We start from the raw sequence: 24881 nt of genomic DNA on the forward strand, positions 1-24881 counted from the left end.
CAAGGTCTAATGCACAACACACCAGATGTAATTACTGGGGCATTATGACGTGAAATTCAGTAAAAGAGTAGCATCATGCAACCTAATTTATGCTGCATCGTATTTCTTTCTGTAATCGCTTACAGAAACATTAGGGAAACATGATCGCAGGGCGCTCTTCTAACCAAATAAACAAATACACAATCAATAGCCAGTGACTGGGAGAGTTGAGTTCAGAAACCCTTTTTCAGTCTTTTGTTCTGAGGGCTTTCCCAGCACTTCCTCTACTCTGCTGCTCAGTGGGCTCTTATTGACATGTATAGGGACCGGCTGCTATTTCTGTTCACGGCTTTCAAGTTTTTACAGCTTCAGAAAAGCAATAAGAACATTTTTAATTCTGTAGAAACTGAAAGTAGAAATCAAAGCCAGTATCACTCAGTCATCTCTAAGGTTCCAGTCTTTCTCATCCACTCGTCACAATGATTCAATGATGAACATATTTTAAAATAAATCTTCCTTTTCCTCTCTTGTTTGTCATCTTTCTCTTTTTCTCCTCAATCCTCGTCTCCTGCCACATCCTGCCTCTCCCCCCCCCTCTTGCACCACAGAGTGTTGTTCTTGTGTGGGTAAGATTGATTGAATAAATTCTCTCTTTATCCCTCTTCCCCTATCTTCCTTCTTCTCCGTCCATCTAGGGACGGCTTTCAGCAAACACATCAAACTAATTGGAGACCAACTACGTGCATCCATCCCAAAGGAAACAAAACAGGACAAAGTGTTCCTTTCTGTTTTCAAATGTGTGCGCTCCAACACGTATCATGACATTTGTGAGTCTTTGATGTACGAAGGCAGAAACTGAGACGCTTGGAGACAGATGTGGAAGGAGAGAGACGATTGAGATGAAACAGTAAGAAGTCTGTTAACAACAGCACCCAAAGGAAACTTTGCTCACTTAACCTAATAATATGAAGTTGTAGCCTCCTGTATGGCTAACAATTAAAGTGATAACACACTAACTCCACAATATCATAGCAATAAATGTGCTGTGCTGTGTGCTTCCATTAATCTGGCACAAAGGTCTCTTGTGTTGTGCTTAATAATTCAGTATTATGAGGTCCATTAGCCCTGTGTAATGATGAATGGCAGCATTCATTTTCATGTGTCAGAGACGTTGATGTACGGGCTGCTCAACGGTCAACGTCACGGTCATCACATTTGCATTAATTATGAAACAAAGGAAGCCTTGTCAAGCCCTGGGCTTTGTTAATGGACCCACTGATGGTTCTGGGTTTCACTTAGTTTGCACCAGAGCAGAAGTCACAACCTCAGGGCTGCTGCTCTGAGACCAACTTCTGCCTCTGTAGCCTCTTTACTTGCTGTAATCCTGATCTTTACATGATGAGTTACATTGCTGAAACATATAGTCAAGTGGATAGTGTCACAGCAGTGTTCAGCGGCCGCCCATACAGTTCCTTTATATAACAAGCCTTAAGCTGTGTGAGCATGTGTAAGAATAGTTTAGTCTGAATTTGCAGACTGTTGAGGATGAGTCTTTGTTTAATCTGTGGGTAAATACTGTATCTGTGCAGCCTTAGGCCCGTGCAGAATTGCAGGGTACGTGTGTGTGTGTGTCTGTGTGCGTGTGGGTGTCATCAGCATCTGTATATTCCCACCAGCTTGAACTCTAATAAAAAGCAGGGCCTGCAGTCAGTGTAGATTGTGTGAATCCAGAAAGTCCCACACCACAGCTATTTCACACCCACGTACTTCCTCTAATCTTATCGCTGTGCTGGCTCAGAGGTCTTTAAGTGCACGGGCCTGTGAGTGTGTGTTGAGACTATAGGCAAGTGTATTTATGTTTTAGTTTGTTTGTGTGGGTGTCTTTGTAAAGCTCAATGCATTTTTTCCCATGTGTGCATTACTGGACACAGTGTGGTGGAGATGAACTTGACAAACACAAGCGAGAAGGGATGACACGATGACCAACTTTCTTTCACACTGCACACACTCGGTGCTTTTTCTCCACTGTGTGAACGTGTGGATTTGGTGACATCTAACAAAGATGTCTGAATAACGTGTGCACCTGTTAACTTCTCCTTCCAGCATTGTGTAGATTTAGTTTGAAGATGAATCACAAGTTAGACTTCTGAGAAAGAAAAAAAAATCCTCAACTTAAGAGAGAAGGGTGTAGTCCCTTTTCAGCGTCTCTTGGGATTCACTCTCAGTACTCTTAATAAATCGTGCTGAGCTGGGCATTTTGATGTTACCGTAAATAACCAGAAACGGTTGTTGTGATGTTAGGCCATAATTCACTGCTCTCATTTAGACAGGTTTGACTGGTAATAGCACTAAGTGATTTGACTCAGCATTGTTACTTTCTGTTCAAATGGGAACATCATGTTGCCAGGAAAGATTTCTGAAGATCCAGTAAATCTTTACATTTAAGACATACTGCCCTTGGTGGTGCGTTATATTTCCTGTTGCATTACATTTTAAGTTATTATTTAGAGAAAACAGTAGAAGGGTGGCATTGGTTCACAGTGTCTTACACAATTGTAACTTTACATTTCTTGTCTAAGAGTGACTGACCAATTTCCATCTTTCTTCCCATCACTCTAATTTGGGGATTACATGTACTCTATAGGAATGATATTAAACTTCATCCTCCATTATCTTAACCGCTTTTCCTGTTATGGGTCGTTGGAGTGCTGGAGCCGATACCGCCTGTTACTCGGCGAGAGGCGGGGTACACTCTGGACAGGTTGCCAGGCTGTACCCGTTGTATTAAAACACCTCTCTGCTTCTAGCTGGAAATCTCCTCCAGATGACATCACCTAGAGGATGTTAACCAGATGTTGTCATCTCATTGCTTATTGAGCATTCACACATACAGATACAAAGTAGCTGCCAGAAGCTGTTTAAAGCGTGTCGTCAGTAATTGGAAAACCGAGACCACGTAGATCAACTTTTCCTGTACAAGCACAGTAAACTCACTCTCTGTTCCGGTTTCTTCTGGAATCAAGACACTCTCGCTCCTTTGTCAGACCGCAGCTGAATCACAGTCAGTCAAAGCATATTTGCATGAAGCCTTTCTCAACTTTTCCTGCGGTTGAATCTGTAGTTCTCTGCAGGGGGTACACAGCAGCAGATCTGGTTCTTCACTGACAATGAATGTGCAGCTGTTGATGGTCCAGGCTTTTGTATCCATATGTGTGTGTGTGTGTGTGTGTGTGTGAAACCGCCATTTTACTACAGAGGTTGTAGTTCTGGTCAACCTGCTGCTCCAGAACTTCCCCTGATGACATAATCTAAACTGAAGAAGTGACATCGTCTGGAGGAGTTTTCAGCGAGAAGCAGAGAGATACAGTAGAGAAGGCAGAGGGAAGCCTGAGCTGGAACCTGAAGATACAAGTTGAAGTCACCTTTTAATTCTCTACACACACCACACACGCACACACGCACACACACACACACACACACACACTGATTTATGAGGAAAGTTTTCATCAGAGGGAGGTGAGTGTGGAGCATTAGGGGAGAGACACAGTTTTTCCTAGGCTTTCTAGCCCCCACCCTACCCCCCAACAAACCCAAAGAAAAGGGGCAACCTCATTTTTCCCATAAGATAAGCCGTCTACCAACACGCAGCTGCAGATGACTCAGTTTCTGGGTCTCTCACACAGATACATTCAGACAGACACCTGGAGGTTAAATATAGGATAACATATTCCCTTTCCTCCGTGTTTAGAGTGGAGGTGGAGGACAGGGGATTTTTGACCCCCTGCCTCCGCACTACTGCGCTGATTCACTCGAACAAGGGGGTGCTGGGCTGTGTCTCAGAAACTGACTTGACTACGGTCGTCACTCATATTCCCCCGACCAAACGCCCACAGTACATCCCAGGAGTCCCCCTTCTGTGGCCCCTGACGCAAGGACCTGAAGGCTTTGAAATAAGGAATCCACAACACAGAGAGAAAAGTGGTAAAAAAAAAAAAAAAGAGGCCATGACACAGCTCGCATTATTCAGAAATGCTGACGGACTTAGTATCTTACACGGCAATATGTGGAGGGTTTGTGTGACAGACAGGAGGGTGTAAAAAAATGTGGGAGGAGGAAAGAAGAGGGGAGTCAACTCAAGGACTTGCATCCGAATTCCTCAAGGACCGTGTAGACACTAGACACCTCTCTATTTCCCCTTTTTGCCCAAATGATGGTCTTCATTGCTCGGTTACTCCCCTCCACCCCAACATCTAGTTTTATGGATGTCCAGAGACAGGAAATCTGTTAATATGTCCAAATACACAACAATTAAAGCCATTCCCCTCCGGTGAAAGGGGGAACAATGAAAGATTCCCAAGACCTTCTTAGTAGGGCTGCGTAGGTGTCGAATCCAAACATCATCAAGGACAGATGTGCCTAACATTGTAGAAAATGCAGTTTACACATGACGTGTCCAACCGTGATGCTTTTCCACAAAGAACAAGTACCTCGACCTCTGCCCATTCAGATCAAACTAAACTGAAAAAATAGCAAATAAAATCGTCCTGTGAGGTTTAAATTCATTATCTCTGTGGATCCTTTGTTAGCTCAGTAATCACAAACATATGTTGTGCAAAGAGAGTTTTGCTCAAACCTGCAGTACAAACCTTACCTTGAAATTGTCATCAAGATGGCCAGAATATCAAATACAGCATGTCCTATTATAGGGAAATTTGTATATACTGTATGTGTAGTTTTAAACTTAAATCAAAATGTCCCCACAGTTATTGGGTGGCCTGTCATAAAATATGCTACAGACATTCATGGTGCCCAGAAGATGAATCCTCATGCTGTCTCTGTATGAGGTATGTTAACAACAGCCGATATGAAATTCGATTTCGATATTCGTGCCACTGTTTATAGTTATTAACACTCAGCCACTAGGTTTGTCTCTTTTATATGAAGGGACTTTATGTCAATCTGTTTTTCAGATACTAGAGAAAACTCTTGTAACACATTTAGAGAAACATGACAAAAACATTTTAGGGGAGGGCTTTTGTTTACTTCCACATCTAGTTTACAACACAGTGAAAAGAGAGAACAAAAGAAGTGTAAAGTGTGTGTGTGTGTGTGTGTGTGTGTGTGTGTGAGACAAAAAAAAAAAGCCCAAGGGACTCATAAAACATCTAAAAACAAAAAACAAAAAGCAGGATGATGGCAACAGAAAACAGAGATGAATGCTGAAAACACCATAACATAAAAAAAGCACAAATAGTAGGCATGGGATAGTAAAAATATACTCCAAAGGAAAAGCGGGCGTGTGGAAGTGAGTGAAATCACAGGTTCAGTCACGAGTCATTAATATTTTAATCAAAGTCCAAGAGTCAGCTATTAAATCAACCTGCACTTTGTAAAACATTTTCCTTGTATGAGGTTGAGATCTCTCACGACTGGAACATCTCCAGAGCCTTTCTCCCACTTTTTCTGTGTGAAGGTGTTGCTCTTTGTCCCTGTTCACCACACTCCATCTTCTTTATTCAGGACTGTAGCAGGCACGGATCTTTTGTCACGATGGATCTTTCCAGTGATAACTCAGGCTGGGTGGCAAAATGGCCCATTGACATTGAAAGGATCGGGCACTCCTCATCTCCGCAGTAAGACGACACCTTTTGTCTATCTGTGCGTGTGTGAGAGAATACATCTAAGTCATAAAGGAACTGTTTGAGCACCAAGGTATGGGGCTCTCTGCTTCCCCGACTTTATATGTGGTGTATATGTGTGTTATTTTTAGTGTGGATCTGTGTGATGTATAATGAGTCTGCACAATGAGGGCTCGTATTAACCCTCAAGGGTGCATGACATCATCGTTTCCAAACAGGCTGGTCGATCTGTAAAAAACAAAACACAAAAAACAAAACGCACACACACACACACACACACACACACACACACACACACACACACACACACACACACACACACACACACACACACACACACACACACACAAAGCTAGAGCAGAGAGGAAGTCAGTTGTTTCTTCTGATACAACCTTCCTCATTAGCCAGTTTTAAAAATACACCTCAGTTCAACTCTTTATGATCACATCACTCTGGAGTAAAATATAATTTCCAGTTTTCTAGCATTGATATTTTATCTGCAGCTCTAAAAACAATTCTTTCCAGTCTATCGGGGCTCGTTACACTAATGTACAACAGCCAAAATAACAACTAAGCCTTGTTGGTGTGGGATGCTGTACATTGGACGTCCAGATGATGACGGTGAATCTGTGTATTACACAATGTTTCTGCCTTTTTAGTGATTCTATAGCAACATGGCTCCTTACTGACTAACAGAATCACTACTGCACAGGGATGCATATCATGTTCATAGTCCCCAGCAGCTGAATCCCACTGACTTTGGTAAGCCCTCAACTTTTCCTGTAGCTCAACCTCATGGTCAAAACGTGAAAAGCTCATCGTCTACTAGATTAATACTAGATTAGCATAAAATACCGTAGCCTGTGTACTAACATTCATGGTTCCCAGAGGATTAATGAGTGATCTTGCCTTCTTCCTTTTTCACGTATCTCCTAAAGTTTCTCTCACTTCCTGTCCCCATCATCCCACCCTCTCCTCTCCGTCTGACTTCCCCTGCCCTCTTCTCCTTCCCCCCCTGCACTCTCTCTCCCTTTATCTCCTCTCATTTCCTGCGGTATTGGGGGTATCGCCTCGCCACTGAGTCTGATGTTGTGCTGTCTCCTCTTGAACCGGAGGACCTGATCTCTCCCGTTAGACTCTGAGACTCCCTTTAGACTCTGATAATGTCCCTGTTAGTGTGCAGCATCTCCCTCTCACTCCCTCTCTCTCACTCCTCATCCTCTGTCCTGTAAACCACGTCGGCTATCCATCTGTGAAAGCTGGACAGGTGGATGAAGAGACTAGAAAGGGAAAAGATCAATGAGTGGAAAATCAATATAGAAATGTCCTTGATCCTCACCCATCCCTCCCACTGGATGTCTCAGACTCTCACAGAGAGCTCTCCCTCCCTTTTTCACTCTCTGATAAAGCTTTGTGCCCCCGACTGACATTGGTTTTCTTTGACCCCTTAAATATTTAATATTAACCATCTGGCATTTTGACACTCTGACTGTCGCCATGTCAAATACACAAACCTTGACCTGAAAGCGTGTCTTTCAGTGGAAGGAGGGAGGTTTGGCTGCTGACTCCTGAGGTGTTTTCGTTGTCTGATGTGACATCTGGTGGTGTCTTCCCTGTAATGCACACTGGTAATCGGATGTGCATGTTTTCCCGCTCAAAGTGACCTAGTTGCACTGTGGTGTGCTGGCTGCTCCTTTTTCTGTAGGCTATGAGAGAAAAGTGTGTAACCAACTCAGATCTCTCAGTTCAGTAAAGACGGCTCGGAATAAAAGCTGTGTGAACAAAAGTTGTTTTTGATGCTCTGAATTTTTTTTTCTCTCTGCAGCTTATTTCTATCCACAACTTATTTTGAGGATAAATCTTTGATTGACTGCAAAGGTGCAAACGTGTGATCATAGTGTGCACTGCAGCCTGTTTAAATTCTTGAGAACTGGTTTCACTTTGTGCTCTGTTATCATTCCTATCAAAACCTAGTACCAGGCATGTAGCTGATTCCTGCCTTGTGGCCACATCTCCTTATCAAAGACTTCCCATTGGATTTTTGGCATCTTATAAATCTTAAAATGTGTAAAAACACTGACTATAAATCACTTGCATGACCTAACAACGCCCGTATTGTGGGCGCTACGCTGCATCCCGCCCACATGTGGCCGGTGGCGCGCGTTCATGCAGCTGCGCTGTAACTGCGCAGCACGGTCGATCCTGAAGGCTGCGCCGTGTAGTCAGAGCCCTGCTGTGTAGAGCAGCATGTTGTTGAGATCTACGATGCTGTCGCCTGCACACAAACGCTATTTGTGAAAGGAAACAATACATCCACACGGCACGCTGCAGTTTCCTTTTTTAATGTGTTTCGGAAACGGTGCCAGTTTTCACCAGACTGTTGTTTGGTTGTTTTAGTTCTGCTGAAAAAGCGAAACGAGTGATATGAGGAACTTGTTCGGCCGTGATGGTGCGATGAGCAGTGCAGCTCCGGTGAGAGCTTAGCGCCTGGTCACCAACCACAGGATCGTTTTGCGTCCAGGTGCTTTTTACGCGCGGTGGAACAGGAGGACGTGCAGCGGGGTGTGATTACACACGGAGGATGGTGGCGGAGATGGCGAGCTGCGGAGCGGCTTGTCACCTGGAGGACGGGTAAGAGCGTTTATGGTGAGAAGATGAGTACAAAGGAAGTGTTTGCATGCGCCGTTTTTGGACAAGGCGAGGATGCCCGTCAACACAGGAAGTTGTGTCTTCTGGTGTCACGTTTTCATGTTGCGGTCGGTTCAGGGCGCTCAGCAGTTGTCGTCTTAGCATCTTTTTAAATAGATGAAACATCAGGACAGGAAACAGAGGGCCGTGATGGTGCCGCTGTAGTTACACTGTGATAACTCACTGATAACACAGCAACATCATGCGGTTTGGAGACAAGACCGAGTGAGTGGCCGCTGTGATGGCCAAGGACCAGGATCTGAAGTGGTTCTTGATACGCGCAAACGTCTGGGACGTAAAATAACCTCATGTCCTCAAGAGCTGGTGCTGGTGTCGTCCACATCGCATGTGTGGACGACAAACCAGCACTTGAACAGGCTGTGTATCAAAATCCAACTTCCTGCTTACACTGTTTCCATTATGGAAACTCACCTGTCGCACGTGTGTTTTCTTTCTTTTCTTTTTAAATGGGTTAAACCTCATCTGTGTCACTCTCCTTAATGTTTATTCAACATCTTTTGTCAACACAGATGAGGTGAGGTGATACTGATGACTCACTGCTCTTTGTGTTGTTGCCTGGGGATCATCCACAATTAGATAACGGCTGGAAAAGTCCCTTCATCAACAATGCAAGGCAGACCCTGTTATAATCTATGAACAATTTCAGTAAAGCCAGCATATAATGTCCACAAGGGCCATGTTAGAAGGTCTAAATATAGAGAAGAGCTAGCAGGAAGTAGAGTAATTTGAATACAAGATCAAGTTCTGCCATGATGCAGCAGGTTTCTATGCCTGCGTAGTAGATGCAGACCAACTGACAGTTGTTTATCTACACACACATGTCCCTTCTCTGCATTGGGGTTGTGTTGAGTTGTTGGAACCACGTAAACGTTGTTGAACATTCGTTATCTCTCATCCAGAGACAAACCAAAACCTCACAGAAAACCCGGTCAGACACTAGTGAGAGCAGAGAAAGTGTGAGGACTCGTGATGATGTGAATATATATATAATAACTTTGTACAAAGGAAAAGATGATTACCATGGCTGCAAATGAGCCTCAGCGTTGTTGTGGTGCAGCTGACTGGCAGAGCTTCCAGCTGCCCGACCTTGAGGAGAGAAAACTGTGTTTTCCTGGGCAGATTTTCACAAAACAAAGGAAATGACAGCGTCTTATCACGATTAACAGACAGCAAATGAAAGACCACCATTTGGCCGGCCTTAATAATCCCAATTTCCTGACATCCCGTTGTGTTTTTCATCACGCAGTTTTTCATTTTTACAACCGAGGGGGCGAAACAGAAAGTGCGAGATGTGACCTACTTTTGCACGCGTGCTGGTGGAGAGCTCGTTGTTCTTGTGGCATTGGTTGTCTGTCTCGTCCTCCTGACAGCTCTCAGACATGTTCCCTCTTGTTGATGATCAGACAGGTTGCTCCAGTCTTTTGCTCAGGAACAGCACCTGAGCTGCTGCACTTGGATTTGACTCATATTTTGTTTGGTAGTCTACATTCCTGGATAGTCGGATACAAACTCACTGGAAGCTCATTAGTCAGAATAAGCTGGAGTTGATGTCTCGATGTGATGAAAACTATAATTACACAATTTACTAGAAGACATATTTTGATACTAATATCTTTTCTATATCTTATATCAAATCACCATATGTTTAATGGCCCAAGTTCCCAGCCAGTACTTTTCCATGGCTGGTTTCCTGCACCACTAGCACTGGTAGGTGGGAAGGTGAATCTATCATTTCATTGGATGGTTTGGTGTCACAAGTGTGTGAAAGTAAGATGCACACAGCTTGTACACATTTCCTGTTTTTGTAATTCATTCCAAAGCAGAAGTGGCGTACTATGACAGCCTGCAGCTGCACTCTTTCAGCCTAGAAATTCTTCTACAAATGTCATCACGCAGCGCAGACGTCCCTCACATGAGGGGCACGACTGTTTAATGTGATTCACAGCTGTCTGACTGTTATCTCGTCCTCCCTACAGAGACGGAGACATCCCTGCACCTGAAAACAAAGGTAACAACAACTAACCATTAGCATTCCTTCCCTCGGTGGCTTCTTCTTCTCCTTTCACTTTCTCACAGAGGATATGAAGGTCTACACGTGTCTACTGCACATTTTAACATTTAATAATTGACCATTCCCTTGTATCATTTGCAACTCCTTTTGCATTCCTTGCTCTCTATACCACCTTCTCACCTCCCCTCCCTCGTTTGGTCCCCTTGATTTTCTTACATTTGCATTTAAAAGGCCTCTAAAGTTACACTAAGTGCAGTCATCTGATCACCGGTGTGCCCAATTTTCCCTTCGCTCCTGTATTTTACACATCAGTACACAAAATTCTATTCATATTTTTCCAGTGTTTCTTATTCTTGTAATTGTTAATGTTTTTTTTCCCCCCTGTGAGTTACCACATTGTGTTATCTGTTCAGGCCTCAAAAACTATTCAGATAAAGTGGCAATAAACACTCTGCTAATAATTCTGTAGACATACAGTACATATGCAACGGGTTAATGATTAGAAAGGAGCACTTAGGAGTATGATTAGGTGCCTGTGCAACCAAACCTTTATCAAAACATACGCATACATTTAAATGTAAATGTGCATTATCAGCCACATTATTAAAACCACCTGGTGGCTGCTCGGTGTATGGACCATGCTGAGTTTCCAATGAAACCAACGTTTTAGGCTGAATTCTGAATCCATTTCAGGAACATATAGCTTCAAAAGGAAATACGTAGATTACATTCAGGCCTTTGGGAGTTGGATGCTTTTAACAGCCTTAAAGTTCTTTAGGAGAGAGACGGAAAACATACCAGGTCCAACATCAGCCTTTTTATACTAACGGTTTTATTATTTTAGACCAGCAGATGGCAGGCAGCACCCATGAATCCATCCAACTCTATGAAGCTGTACACAAGTATGTGTGTGTGTGGATCTATAATTGCACGTGCATGTGTGTGTCTGTGCGGGGGTTTGCTCTCCACCTTGTTTGTCAGTCTGATAAAGGGGAGCGGCCATGCCAGAGTGAGGAGGGATGCCTGCTGGCTCAGCTGTGAGGAAGCAGCAGCAGCAGCAGGGGAAAAAAAAAAGACTGGCCTTAGGAGGCATATGAGGACAAGGAGGAAGGAATGGGCGAGAGCGAGTGCAGGGAGAGGTGAACTGGACAGATTGTGCAAAGTGGGAGAGAGAGATTGATGAGGGAGGTGCTGAGAGTGGAGCAGTGATGGCAGCATCTGGTTGTTAGTCTAAGATAAAACTCTGTGGGCCAGAGAGGACGGGCTCCATCCATTAGCCAGCCAGGCACTCAGCCAGATGGCCTAGTCCACGGACATTCACTGCTGCTGGGAAGAGACGAGCAGCAGCGGCAGCTCCTCTGGATCCATCTGTATAAATGTGCCAGAATGTTAATGCATGGCACGTATCACAGGCTTCTTCACGGGGTGCCACAGTTCAGCTGCTAAGGAGTGATGGATATGTAAAAGCTGCTGGTGTAAAGTCCGACGTGCTGAGAGCTTTTTAGATGACTAATATGGATGAAGACTTTTTAAAAAACACATCGTACACAAACCCCGAGGTCAACTAGCCATAGTGGACTCTCGCTGGGGGCTGCACCTGTTAGAGGAAGAGCCCCGGTGACAAAACACTGTACTTCTTTATCTGACACGTCAATCTGCTGTTAGTCCATCTATTGTACCTGTCTTGTAAAGAGGGACTTTAAACAACGTGAGTGTAAAGCATAGAGACAGGTTAGGCAGCACAGCATGTGACCACACCTGTGGTTTTCTCTGCTTTAAATAAAGTCAGTTGTGTGAGAAACACTAAGTCTGAACATTTGAACACATGGGGACTTCCTCCTGTGCAGAACATGACAGATATATGCAAGTCTTATACATGATCGAGTTCTGTTTTTACTGCACAGCTACGGTTCTTGTTCAGGTTAAACTGAGACATTTTACTTTGGTTAGAGCTAGAGATCGGCATTCATCAATTACTCAGCATTGTAACGACCACACACACACACACACACACACACACGATGGTTTGATGATGTGTCAGACCTTAAAGGTCTGGTGAAGTTCCCATCATGACGATCAAACCTCCAGCATGGTTAAGAGTGGATGTTAACAATGATGCTGTTATGCTTGTGACTAACCAAATGGAAATGCACAGGTTATGAAGTTTTCTCACACTTTTCTTACACTATTGCATCAGTTTCTGCAGAACAAACAGCACTAACATCAGACCAATTACTAATGTGTTTCAGATAATCTGACTGAGAGTGACAGCAGCAGTTCAGGTAAGGACAAATGTCATCACCATAACAATGGAGCTCATTTGTGCTTTCCATGTAACTCATACAAAAACCGGGTCATCTGCACAACATATGCAGTCACATTTCATCTTTTTAGTTTTATATTCTCGTAACATTTAACCTTTGTTGCATGAATCCCTTTTACTCATCACTCACTGGAAATTTCTGCGCTCTCACCCTGCGCGCTGATTTGTGAAACAGAGAACGCGGGAACGTCCACTGAGGAGAGCTCAGAGGAAGAAGAGGAGGACGAAGATGTGAATTCTGGTGAGAAACGCATCTGTTGAACTGTTGATTTAGGCAAATGCACTTATCTGCTTTCTTGCTGAGAGCCGGATGAGAACATCGTGTTTCACTCTTGTCTGTGTGTTTCATATTAAGCTACAGTTTAACTTAGCTTAGCAGCAAAAATACATAGAACAAAGTCGAAAATCCATCTGCTGGGGCCTAAAACTCAACAATTAACATCTCTGTTCCTAATCTTCTGATCTATTTTGACCTTTCATCAGAAAGCTGTGCTGAGAGGGATGGAGGAGAGGAAGGTAAAATGAGCATCTCTGAATTAACCATAGAAAATCTAAGGTAAAGAACTTCCTACAGCTTCACTAAGTCTATCCCCGTCCTGTTATTTGCAGACGCTGAAGGAGCTGATTCAGAGTCGAAAAGCGGTACGACGTTTAATTCAACATTTACAGCTACTAGTATCGTTCTCATCAGAGTGAAACTGTTCTGCTTTTGAAAGTGGTGTGTTGTGCACGTCCAGAGCAGCGTGTCAGCTTGTTGTCATAGTTGCCATGGCTTCAGTGGACCGCGGCCACATCCACAGCTTAATGGCAACCATACGGCATAATTATTCCATAAAATGTTGGAGTCTAACTTTCTGTGTGATTTTCATGTAATATTATTGGACTTGAATTATTGTCCCCTTCAGAGTGTGGCCCTGGACCTGGAGAAAATGTTTCTAATGGGAAAGGTAAGCAGATCATAGCTGATGTTAGTACGTTAGTTGAAGTTAGTGGCACGTGTCTTGCTCAACACATCAATTCTCTATTCTGACAGATGAGTGGAACTTAAACCTATGCTGTGAAAAGTGCAAAGCCATTCCGCAGGTGAGCTCTGATGTTTTTTGATATTCCTCTGACATTGAGAGGAATGGACTTCCTTTTGGTTTTAGTTTCTTATGTCTTTACTGGTTGTTTTTACCGTGGTGTAATCAAGCTGTGTTGTGTGTTTGACAGAGCCATGTCCATGAGCATGTTACTCCCAGGAGAATCTCAAAGGGGCGATTACAGTGAGTGCAACGTTGTATATCTGCTGTACATTTACACTGATTCCGTGTAGTGTCACTGATTGGGTGTGTTTGCGTGTTTCAGGGTGCAGCTGGAAGGAGAGGGCACGTATAAGTGTTCGGTCACAGGCCTGGTGTTTGAAGCAGCAGAGCGGGTTCTCGTGCGGTACTCGGTCCTATCCTGGTCCAAGTTTGGCTCTTTCCTCCCGGACTCGTGGAAGTTTGCGGGACCCATCTTCAATGTGGACACGGTCGACAAGGAGCCATCGGTCCTCAAGTCCATACAGTTCCCTCACTCCGTCTGCTTAGCCGGTGAGAACACCAGTGGTTTCCGAGACCTGTGTGTGTGTCCTCTGTTCAACATGTGATAGTTAATGAAAAATCTCTGCCTCCTGTGATGACATGGCCCATAAGGCAAAGTTATTAACACCAATTATTTCCAACAAAGATGTGACCTGGAGGCTGTCGAGACTTTAATGAACAGTCTAATTCCAAAATATTTTCCCATCATTTAGGAAGAAGATATCATATGCTCACTTACTTCACAAATTGATGTGAAAATAGACTTTGTAAATTCTGGATTAATTAAGATAGGACTCATCTCAGGGCCTTTGCACACAACGCCTTTTAATTTTAATGAGCGTCATTATCTTTTCTGAGACACTGACTGACTGACTATGCACACATAAAAACTGATTCTTAGTTTAAAGCAAAACCTAAAACTTTGCAATATTTTTTGTCCAGATCCCGAAAATGAGATGATATTCAGTGTCCTCCACATAAAGGACAACCGTCCATTCATTGAGCCAACAGTGGACCACTCAGGCAGCCATGTTAAGTGGAACGTGACGTCCCTGTCGCCTGTGGGTCCCATCATCCAGACGACCCAGTCTGTTGAGCGCCATGGGGTGGTCCTGGTCTACAAGCAGCGGGGCAGTGACGTCAACAACAGCTACAGCTTCCACGTCTACTTGGCCACCAACAGCTCTACTGACATAAAGGTAAGTGTCTGTGAAAAGTCCATGCATCTTATGTTTACAAAGTCCACTCACAGCAGTAGAAATGTATTAATTGAATAAAACTGTCGTTCCTGTCAGACTCTACAGTGGATGACTCACAGTTTTCCTTTTTCCTACTTGCCACACTTTCGAGGCTGTGGTTAAGTTTTACTTGCATTTTTAAAGAATACCGACAAAAGCACGTTTTGGCAGCTGCTTTGGAAATGTGGTCAAACCTCTCTGAGCCTTCTGTACTCGCAGGATCCTGTTTCATTTGTTTGACTCCTAAGCAGTGGAAGCTCCTTTCAGACAGGTGCCTTAATCATTTAAAGTTCTGGCAATTTTACATGTCGGTGTCGTAACTGAAAAAAGAACCTAGGTTTCTTCCACCGTCTGTTTACGCTTCGGCCACATCTTGGTATCAGCCTTACTATGACTTTTCATTGCAATAGAGCAGATTTGTGTTTTAATTCAGGGATTTTTTTTTTTTGTTTAGCGTGTGAACAAAAACAAAACATCAACAAGGAGAAAAAAAAAAAAACTTCCTTACACTCACAACTTCAAAAAAGTCCAGCAAAAAGCCTTACCTATGAAATGGTGTGCCAAAAAGAATGATAAAACAAAGAACAGAACCAGAGCCAGAGCTTGACTCTCACTTCTTGTTAGCTTTCTTTTAAAACTGCAGCGGCGTTAGTGACGTCAGACTTTATGGAGTGGGAAACAGACTTCCAGGTTTGTGTAACACATGTTTTGCAAATCACAATGCAATTTTATTGTGATATACTGAAGTGATCTCTGAGTCACTGGTATTAATGAACTTATTGAACCTTTTGTGCAGTGACAGTAAATGTATTTTTAACGACAGACTTCGCGGTCAAGAAAAAAACATTAATTGATGTGTATAACCGCATGTAAGTTGTGACTGGTATGCAACTGTGACAATAATGCATCTACTATGAAGTCACTCAGGAAGTGTGTTTGTGGTTGCGTGAGCATGTGTAATAATGAATAGTGAATAATCGTTATGCATTTATTATAACCCGGAAAGTTGTTTGTGTTTTCCCTTCTGATGTGTTTTTCTCCGTGGAGACACCTTCAACTTTTCCACTGTTGTCTTGAATGTTTGAACCACAGTTCGTCTTGCTCATCATCTGTGAGCAAATGACTTATTTTCTGTTTCATCCTGTCTTCCCACTGTGCTTAAAATGTAAATTAGGATATACGCAAACAAGTGCAGGGCTACAAGAAAAGCTACATTCAGGTAGTCAAGCCTCCCACGTGTAATCTGGATGAGGGGACGTATCGTCTCCTGAGTGAGCCGGAGGGAGACATCAAACCTCAGGTTTGTGTTTCATGTGTATCACATTCAATCATTAAGATGCAGAGCAACCGATCCACTGAAAACACCAGATTATACATCATGTTGCATTTGTTAACTGCAGTGTTCTAACTTTGCATTTGTTACTACATGTTAGTAGAATAAAATTGTGTTTATGTGTGTGTCTGTGCAGGATTTGAAGTTCACCCTTGCAGTGACTAAGATGAAGGGCTACTTTGAAGCTTTCTTTGAGCAGCGTCCTCCCTTTAAGTTGTCTCTTATAGAGACCAACACTGAGGAGACTGTATGGTCTGCCACCATCAGAGAAGGTTCCAGCGCAATTTCACACACACACACACACACACACACACACACACACACACACATTTTACACACATTTTTGTTTAACGTTTCTATGCAGCCGACAATAACAGAAAACATAAATGTTTTACTTTTTTCCTGGTCTTCACGTGTTTTTTGGTGGTGAAGCTCAACATTTGCTCTTGTCTCTTTAGATGACTGTGTGGATAACACAGAAAAGAAACCGAGGAAAAGGACAAACAGTGAGTGTGTTGTTTATCTCATGTTAAATCATATCTGACTTTACTTCACGCTCTCATCGTCTACTGTCTGCCCCTCACACAGGCCGACAGAGGAGCAGCAGCCCCTCAGAAGAAGAAACAACCTGCAAAAGACCCCGAATGCAGGATGAGTCAGGTGATTTTCTGATTACTGATTAGTAGAAGAGCTTCACTGCAACCATTTCTTTTGCCCCAGTCAAGTCAAGATAAACCCATCTGCACCTGAACTACTTCCAGATGCACTAAAATTATCCTGAAATGAAGTACCTGTGTGTCTTGTGTGTCAGATGGAGTGAAAAGTGGGATGACTGTGGGCCAGGACATGTCAGAGAAGCAGCTCCTGCAGGTGGCCAAGCGACTCGGGAAGGAGTGGAAGCAGGTGGCCATCTATCTAGACTTGAACACCAGGGAGCTGGACGACATCCAGGCAGCAGAGAAAGATGTGACCATGCAGAAGTTCAGGATACTGGAGGAGTGGAAGAAGAGAAGGGGGCCGGGAAAGGCCACGGCGTACTATCTGTTGAAGAGTATGGAGGAACTGGACGACTTGCCAAATGAGGTCCATCAGATGCTGCAAGGTAATAAACTGCATTCTTACACATATAATAATGAGGAAGGATCACAAGCAGCAGGTTTGAAATTATGCCTTCAATTCTGATTACTGATAATTAATTCAGTATTTTTTATGATATTCAGACTAAGTTAACCATTGTATGACATCACAGCCATGACAGTAAAGACAGATTAAATAGGTCAAGTGACAAACATTATTCATATGGCAACATTGGCCCCTATGGTTACAGTGGTTACTATTTACTAAAAGTAGTCCACGGTAAGACAACCAGTGAACTGGTGCCAGGGGGCGCCCAAGTCTCACTGACAGTCACAGGGAGGAAGGGGTTCCTCGGAGGAGCTGCTGTAGAACAAATTAGTGAAGGTTTTAATGCTGGCTATGATCAACAGTGCATCACAGCTTGGTGTGTGTGGGACTGCATAGACGCAGACTGAGTGCCCATGCTGGCCCCCGTCCACGTCTCAAGGTGTGTGTTGGCAGTATAAGGGGGAACTACAGTAGGCAATGTAAGGCAGTGGTTTTGGCTGACTGGTGCATACTGCAGCATGTACGACAGTCCTGCATGGCTGTCTCCTGAAACCTGGACATTTCAGTCTCACTGGGGGGAACTCCAGGGACTCTGCTGGGAGACTTATGAGAAAATTCATTAGTATTTTAACTGGCAAGAAAACACCAAGACATGGATTTTTCCATTGAAATGTAAATTTGGTTTCTATGAAACAAATACCGTTCAATCAGGGATACACTTGAAGGCTTTGCTTTGTGTAGCTGTACATACCATTCCCTCTGCTAACCACAGATGAGGGATAACTTCCTGGCTGTGTAAGAATAATATGGAGAAGAAAGTAGTTGCTGTAATACTCTCAGTGATGGCTTGGTCTGTCTATAAAATAATTAGCTGCCATTACAAATGATGTGCTCATGTACATACGGCATCTGACTGCTGTAGTCGCCCACATTTACAAACTGACGTGAACACAAACACACGGAATATAGTTTCTTCATAAATAAGAGCGTAACAATTCTGAAACTGAGACTGAAACCGCAATAAAATCATTCACAATGTCATATTAGTGTCTGTGAATCTCTACACAGAATACTCAATACTCCACGAGCATCATTCGTAATAGCGTGTCGACCACTGTGCATAGCTGTTGCTATGTGGAAAGTGTGTATGGGAGCAAATAAAGACTCTCAATCTGCAGAAGTCACCAGCTGATCCAGCTGAGCCATCACCATCAGAAACACACTTGAGATGACAGTTAAGCTGAAAAACACATCTCCTTCATTTGCTCTCTTCTCTCTGTGCAAAGGACTAAGATACCTGCTTCTTTCAGATCCTGCACCTCCAGTTTGTACGACGTGCTTTGTGTCAAAGTTCTTATGTTTCAAGGCTGATCAGAACATGTATATAAATGAGATTACATTTTTAATTAGTAGTATTCCTGCAGCACGTCTGTTCAAACTGTGGAAGACAGCAGCTGGTGACATGTTATTTGCTCTTACTTTGAAAATATGGCATTAAAATACAACTGTATTTTTGTATTTTTTATCCTAAACTAACTATAATGTAACTTGTTTTGTTTTTTGTTGCGTCTGTTTTTCAGCTATGATTAACAACTGAGCAGCTAAGTGAAAGGGATTTGACTCAAACAAACTGCAGCGCCGCTGGTGCTTCAGCAAAAGGAAGAGAAATTGATCTCAGGAAAACAGCAAAGCAAAGTTGACCTCTGGACCAAATATCAGCTCCCCCTTAAGTTGTGTTTCTCTTTTTGAATAATTTGTGCACATGAAAATGAGGCATTTCTGCATTTCATGAAAAGAACCACTGTCTTAACGTGCCACAGGCACTTTCCTTCACTTTGTTCACGTGTCCCTCTGGTTCTGTCATCAGTACAGAATAGAGAAGCTGTACCTGAGGTACCTCTGTAGTCGGACATCGATATGCTTAGCATTACCAGGTTTCAGGATGACCGGTAGAGGTAGAGAAGTAGGGGTCATTGGGATATTTAGTAGCTAATTATGTAGCCAATAACATGTAAATATAGGTCGAAACTGCTACAAATCAGGAAAAATCCAACCTGTGTCTCTTGTTTCAGTTTTAAATGTTTGTGGGACTTTTTATCCAGTGATTACACATTACATCACGTTGACACGCATGTGACTGAATTACTGATCATGTTTTTATTTTTGTTTTGTAAATATGTCCTGTACATATCTATTTTTTACCTGCCTTTTCTCGGTTTCATCTGTTTTGTGTTTAACTTTGGTTAGAGCTGTGTAACTTGAAGTATGAATCAATTCCTGTGTTTATTAGACTGGAGCACACATCCTGTGTTTAATAAGTGGGAATCTTGCGTGTATACTGTCATATCACACGCATTTGGATTGAGGGATGAATATTAAGTATTCTACCTGTGTGAGAGCAGCTAGAGCCTGGCAATACTGATCGATGTTTGAGTTATGTCTTCAAGACTTATTTCACAGCTGTTAACACCCTGAAAAAGCAAAGCGTACTGTAGAGTAAGCTGTCTGGGGAAATATTCTCAATATTGAAACATTAGTTAGAGCTTTGTTTTTGTTTTACCCACCATGTCAACACTACTCGGGAAAAGCAGCACAAATGGCATGTGGGATATCAAATCTTTTTAGGGTCTTCCACGGTGATATTATGCAGCAAGGCTTAAACAACTTCCCGCCAACAGTCCAGTCTGTCCTTTTTGCACTTGTCTGTATCCGGTCTGAGTTGTTCCAAAGACTTTTAGAATAGAAGGAAAGAAGCAAATGACTGAATAAACTGAGAGAAACTCTCCTGGTTGTTTCCTTTTGCTTTATTTCTTCTTGTAAAAAACACTTCAACTCATGCATTTCATACCAAAAATACTTAAATAATAAATAATAATAAATAACATCACAGGCCATCAAATAAATTAATGTAATAAATAAGATGTTCAATAAATAGAACCTACACTCCCCCAAATATTGGAGTACATTCTTATGTTCAAATAGGCCAACATGGCCTTCACTGCTAACCTTAGCAATAATTCGACTGCCATTCAGCTGTCACTGAGTGAGGCTGGAGTCGACCCAGCTAGCTTATGCCTGAGCAGTAATGATGCTGACGGCTGTGCAGCATGCGCAGTGTCAAGAACCACTTGGTCAGTAGTTGTCAGTGATGGTAGTGAAGGATTAAGAAGGCTTGTTCAGTTGTGGTCAATTAGAATTAGAGATATTGTAGTTGATTGGCATGATGGAGATGATGGAGATGATGGAGATGATGGTGAGGTCGCAGGACGTCTACTTCCTGTGGTCTCCTGAGCAGATGTAGCCCATGGCTCGGTTGATGGTGATGGTTCGGACATAGAAGCCTTTCATCATCTTACACATCGCCTGTCTGTTATCGAAGGTGGAATTTTCCCACTGCACCTAAAACATAGCACGGATGGACACAACGTGAACAGAGTTATTTCCAGTATTCCAGTGAGATTGTTTTTTTTTTTTAATGTCAGTTTGTGAGATGAGTAAATAGGAAACAAAAAGAAGAGGAGTAGAAAAGTACCTCTGAAAAGTCTTCATTCTCTCCATTCTTTCCATTCAGGGAGCAGTTCTGTATAAATCAAAGGAGATTCATCAGGTACATTTGAAATGTTATTTCCCAGGAGATTCTCTTAACTATTTCTGTCTTTAAATCATGCCTCTGTCTCTCTGCGTGTTTTCACTCCTCCTACACATGCATAATGTGTATGAGGTAAACATACCTCCATCAGGTTCTTTATTTTTCCCAAAGTTGGTGTCAGAAGTCGAGTTTCCTGCTCAGGACTTCTGAGTTGCCTCTCAAGGTAGGACTGGATAGCAGCGTGGTGGTATTTCAAATCCCTCATGATGTTCTTAATGCATTCACCCTGCCAAGACAAACAGGAAAAAAGAAATAAGCAATCAGTCTCATGTCTCTATTATTAAAATGAAGGATTTTGATTCACATGTAAGTCTTGATACCAGTAGCTAGACTTTCCTTAAATAACCAGATGATTTGTAAAACATCAAAAAAAAAAAAAAAAAAGAAAGAAAGAAGAACAACAGCATACCTCGCTAAAGGGTGAGTGTCTTTGCATCACGCAACTTGATGAGTTCTGTGTGAGGAAACAACATTTTCATAAATATCAGCAGCAGTAAGTGTGAAAGCTGAGCTCAAAGTCGGAGGATCCATCCAATAAATGATGTTTCTATAAAAACAGCTTATGTCCCAAACTATTTTAGACCAAAGAAGCTTGTAAGATATGAATAATTTATATTTCATTGAAACAGGCAAAGAGAACTCAAAGTAGAGTTGGTGTATTTTTACTAAATACTGATAAATAAACAAATGCTACCTGTGTCGGATTGGGCGCACACACCAGCGCCGTCTCAGCTTTGCTGCGCATAACCACTGCGTCCGATTTGATGCCAAAACATAAATCGTCCTGTGATACAGAATAAGAAAATCCATTATTATTAAACAACAAATGCTAAAAAAAAAAAAAAAAAAACCTTTTCTGGAGAGGCTGTTGTCTATGAAATCCTACGCTGTAGCTGTACTCACGCTCTTGAGAAGCTCTGTGATATTCAGCAGCAGGTCCTTGAAGAGCGACGCGCACAGGACGCACTGCTCTGCGCTCAGGCTGTCAGCGGGCACCGGGACTCCCGTGGAGGTGCGACAGCTCAGGGTCAGCAGCAGCACACAGGAGGCGAGGTCTGCAGGGCAAGAGAAGAATAAGCATCAACGCATGCATCTTATGGGCCTCAGCCACCTCTCTAATGTCACCTGGAGAACTGAGTGCTCTTCTATCTCGGTCTGGGACTTTGTGACTCACATAAATTCAGATTTGCCATCTTCCTGATGAGATAGAGATCTTTGGTCGAGACTGATAAATCACTTGTGTTGCTGCCTTCTTATTTGTCGAATATATATGTATTCATGGGGACATTCCCTCCTCCTCCCTTGGAGCAGCAGCAACATCAAAAAGAAACCAAACGTCATACGTAATTTCCTGATCTTCCAGCACGTAGTAGTAGACAGCGAAAATGGGAAGTCTTGTTTCATGTTTTAAATGAAAGCAGCTGCGGGGGGGGGGAAGTAAACTCAAGAGTGTGTGATGCAACTGTTTTTCATGCATGTAGTAATTGGTTTTCTAAAAATAGGTTTTAGGTAGGTGAGTGGCTTGCAACTCTCCACATGTGACCACAAAGAAAAACCAACGCAGGCTCACTCATTTGACACTGATGGCACACAGCGGTCACACACTTTACTCTGGATACAGACATGACTCTGTTCCTGTCAGCAGCAGCATCGTGGCCGCTGGTAGCCGTTTATTTAAAGTCACTCCTCATCACAACGTATACATGGTTCCTGTAAGGTGTAAAACACAACACATGAGAAATGTCTTTAAAGAAAAATCCAGCAAGCTGCGCAATGACCTGTTTTTATAATTTATACAATCAGTCGTATTGCGTATTGCGTATGCTTCATTCTGGAGGCCTGCAATATCCTCCAGCCCAGACTGTATTTGATGCAATATTAAAATTACAGAACAATTGCATAAGAATCAGAGTGATACTATGGACATGTGATGCGTTGCTCATGTGCAGAATGTTTGTGCTCGTGTTGTGAGTTAATCATTGCAAACCTGCTTTTTCCCAGTCTGTGTTACGACGGTCTCATTTCTCATATTGGTGTTAAGGCGACGGTGCTGTGGCGGTAAGTCCGAGGCCGGTGAACCCACTCTCCTTCGTATTAGAGGAACCGGGCACCGGGCGGAGCGCAGGCCCGTTACGCAGCTGAGGCACTTCATTCCCAACGTGGTTTTTATTTAATGCAGCACGTTTCAAACGGACTCTGCTGTGTGTCCATCCTCTGTGTCAACGTAGAGGACGTGTGTGTGTGTGTGTGTGTGTGTGTGTGTGTGTGTGTGTGTGTGTGTGTGCGTGCGCGTTTTTTTTCCGTCTGGCCAGAGCGCGAGGGGGCGGTGGGTACAGGCCTACGACTTCAAGATACGTCAAGATACCAACATTTCTATGGGGAAGGTGTCACAAAGAATTCATCATAAATGCCACTTACTGTGTGATCAGGTCTAGTAGCTCTGTACTCAAGTGATGTACTCGATTACTTCTACTCGAGTACAACTGAAATACTTCCTCGACGCACTGTCGTAGCCTAAATACTATAAAGTAGTTTGAATTAGCTCCAGCTACAAAAGAGAGAAGATCCAACATATTCAACCAGTGCCAACGTAAAGTTATTCCAAAAAAGTACAGGGTGGCAAAACCAGCTTCAGATTTCATATTTGCAACAAATATTGTGTAATAATACAGCATGTGGGCCATTTTACATAGTGACACAGGGGAGCAGAGCTCTGAATGTAAATAAATCCTGGACTCTTCATCCGCTGTCAGTTCTCATCCATGAAAATGCAATAAAAATGCACTTTTAGGTAGAAATAGTTGGATCTACATAACAGAGAGAGAGAGAAAGATCAGATTGTAAGTTATACTTATGTAATGTAATGTAATTTATAACCTCTGTGAGTGTGTCACTAGTTTTGTTGTGGTTGAAATACACAAACTAATTTTGTTTGGCAAACTTATGACAAAGAGTTTGGTCATTCAGCTAACTTCTGTTTCCAAGATCAAGGCTGAACTTTCATTCTCAGGTAGAGTTTTTCCTGTTAGTACAGTATGTCAAAAAAAAAAAGGTGATTTTTTTTTTCTGAGAAAGTCACAAAACTCCAAATGAGAAAAATGTGAAACCAGCATTGATTCATGAAGCATTATGTCATCCTCTCCTTACATCCTCCAGGATCTGTGATCTCCAGTCGGCGTGTTTAACTGACTTTTGTAAAAAAAGTGCACTCTCTGAAACTAGTGGTCACTGAGAAGTCAACAGGAGTTTCCTGGCCTGTTTCTGTCTTCACCACAGGACTATCAAATACTGAAACTTACAACTGCTCTTTTAATACAGCATATACTCAAACCGTTGACCCACGGGGGGGAAGGGGGGGACTTCTTCACAGAAACATCATATTTTACATGAAAATAGGCATCGTATTCATTTATGTACTGAACTTTCAAGTCACACAGAATCATTTCTCTGCACTTATAACTGACCAGAGTTAAATAGTGTCAATTTTCATGTGAAAGAAAAAATTCCTAATTATGACATTAAAGGGGTTGTCCAAAATAAATAGAGTCCCTTTAAGAGCCGTCCGCCAATCCTAGTTAGAGACAAGACGAGCGAGAGACAAACAATGTCGTGATGAGGCAAGACTGAAACAGAAAGTGTTGAGTCATACTGTAATGTGGTGATGTCTTGAATTCTCACAGCAGTCATGACCAGTGATTAAACTTCATGTTCATTAGAAAGAGGAAGTTCAGCTGAAAGAACAAATTTATCCCGCAGAGATACACAAATGCACGCAAGAGCCAACATATATGAAACAAAGTTTATTCTTTAT

General features: G+C 42.7%; 2 protein-coding genes across 3 annotated transcripts; one reads left to right on the forward strand and one right to left on the reverse strand.

Annotated features, from left to right (window-relative positions):
- The first annotated feature begins 7322 nt into the window (after positions 1–7322).
- si:dkeyp-97b10.3 (NACHT, LRR and PYD domains-containing protein 1b allele 3) lies at positions 7323–20206 on the forward strand. Of its 2 annotated transcripts, XM_026368392.1 has the most exons (17): positions 7323–8249; positions 10304–10335; positions 12588–12620; positions 12837–12902; positions 13145–13177; positions 13271–13303; positions 13567–13608; positions 13695–13744; positions 13874–13926; positions 14009–14235; positions 14668–14924; positions 16138–16263; positions 16433–16568; positions 16755–16802; positions 16885–16956; positions 17108–17398; positions 19002–20206. In XM_026368392.1, exons 1-17 carry the CDS (start codon positions 8200–8202, stop codon positions 19016–19018), a joined length of 1566 nt encoding a protein of 521 aa, XP_026224177.1. In that variant the 5' UTR covers positions 7323–8199; the 3' UTR covers positions 19019–20206. The 2 variants fall into 2 exon arrangements, with proteins under 2 accessions (XP_026224177.1, XP_026224186.1); XM_026368401.2 differs by lacking the exons at positions 7323–8249; positions 10304–10335 and adding an exon at positions 10346–11240.
- Positions 20207–20470: 264 nt separating this feature from the next.
- Positions 20471–22294, reverse strand: il12a (interleukin 12a). Its single transcript, XM_026378930.1, has 7 exons — positions 22245–22294; positions 21974–22125; positions 21765–21854; positions 21480–21524; positions 21153–21296; positions 20954–21001; positions 20471–20820 (listed from the first exon to the last, which is right to left on the reverse strand). Exons 1-7 carry the CDS (start codon positions 22261–22263, stop codon positions 20692–20694), a joined length of 627 nt encoding a protein of 208 aa, XP_026234715.1. The 5' UTR covers positions 22264–22294; the 3' UTR covers positions 20471–20691.
- Positions 22295–24881: the final 2587 nt, after the last annotated feature.

Source organism: Anabas testudineus, chromosome 13, assembly GCF_900324465.2.
Source record: "Anabas testudineus chromosome 13, fAnaTes1.2, whole genome shotgun sequence".
NCBI classification, from domain to species: domain Eukaryota; kingdom Metazoa; phylum Chordata; class Actinopteri; order Anabantiformes; family Anabantidae; genus Anabas; species Anabas testudineus.

Bases quoted from the DNA above. Each gene is read 5' to 3' on its own strand.
- si:dkeyp-97b10.3 (XM_026368392.1), top strand. From the start codon at position 8,200: ATGGTGGCGGAGATGGCGAGCTGCGGAGCGGCTTGTCACCTGGAGGAC. The intron at 13,745-13,873 runs GTGAGCTCTGAT...TGTGTTTGACAG, and splicing joins AGTGCAAAGCCATTCCGCAG to AGCCATGTCCATGAGCATGT. The intron at 16,957-17,107 runs GTGATTTTCTGA...CTTGTGTGTCAG, and splicing joins CCGAATGCAGGATGAGTCAG to ATGGAGTGAAAAGTGGGATG.
- il12a (XM_026378930.1), bottom strand. The intron at 21,525-21,764 runs GTAGCATTTGTT...TTCCTCACACAG, and splicing joins GTGCGCCCAATCCGACACAG to AACTCATCAAGTTGCGTGAT. The intron at 21,002-21,152 runs GTATGTTTACCT...TGATTTATACAG, and splicing joins AAATAAAGAACCTGATGGAG to AACTGCTCCCTGAATGGAAA.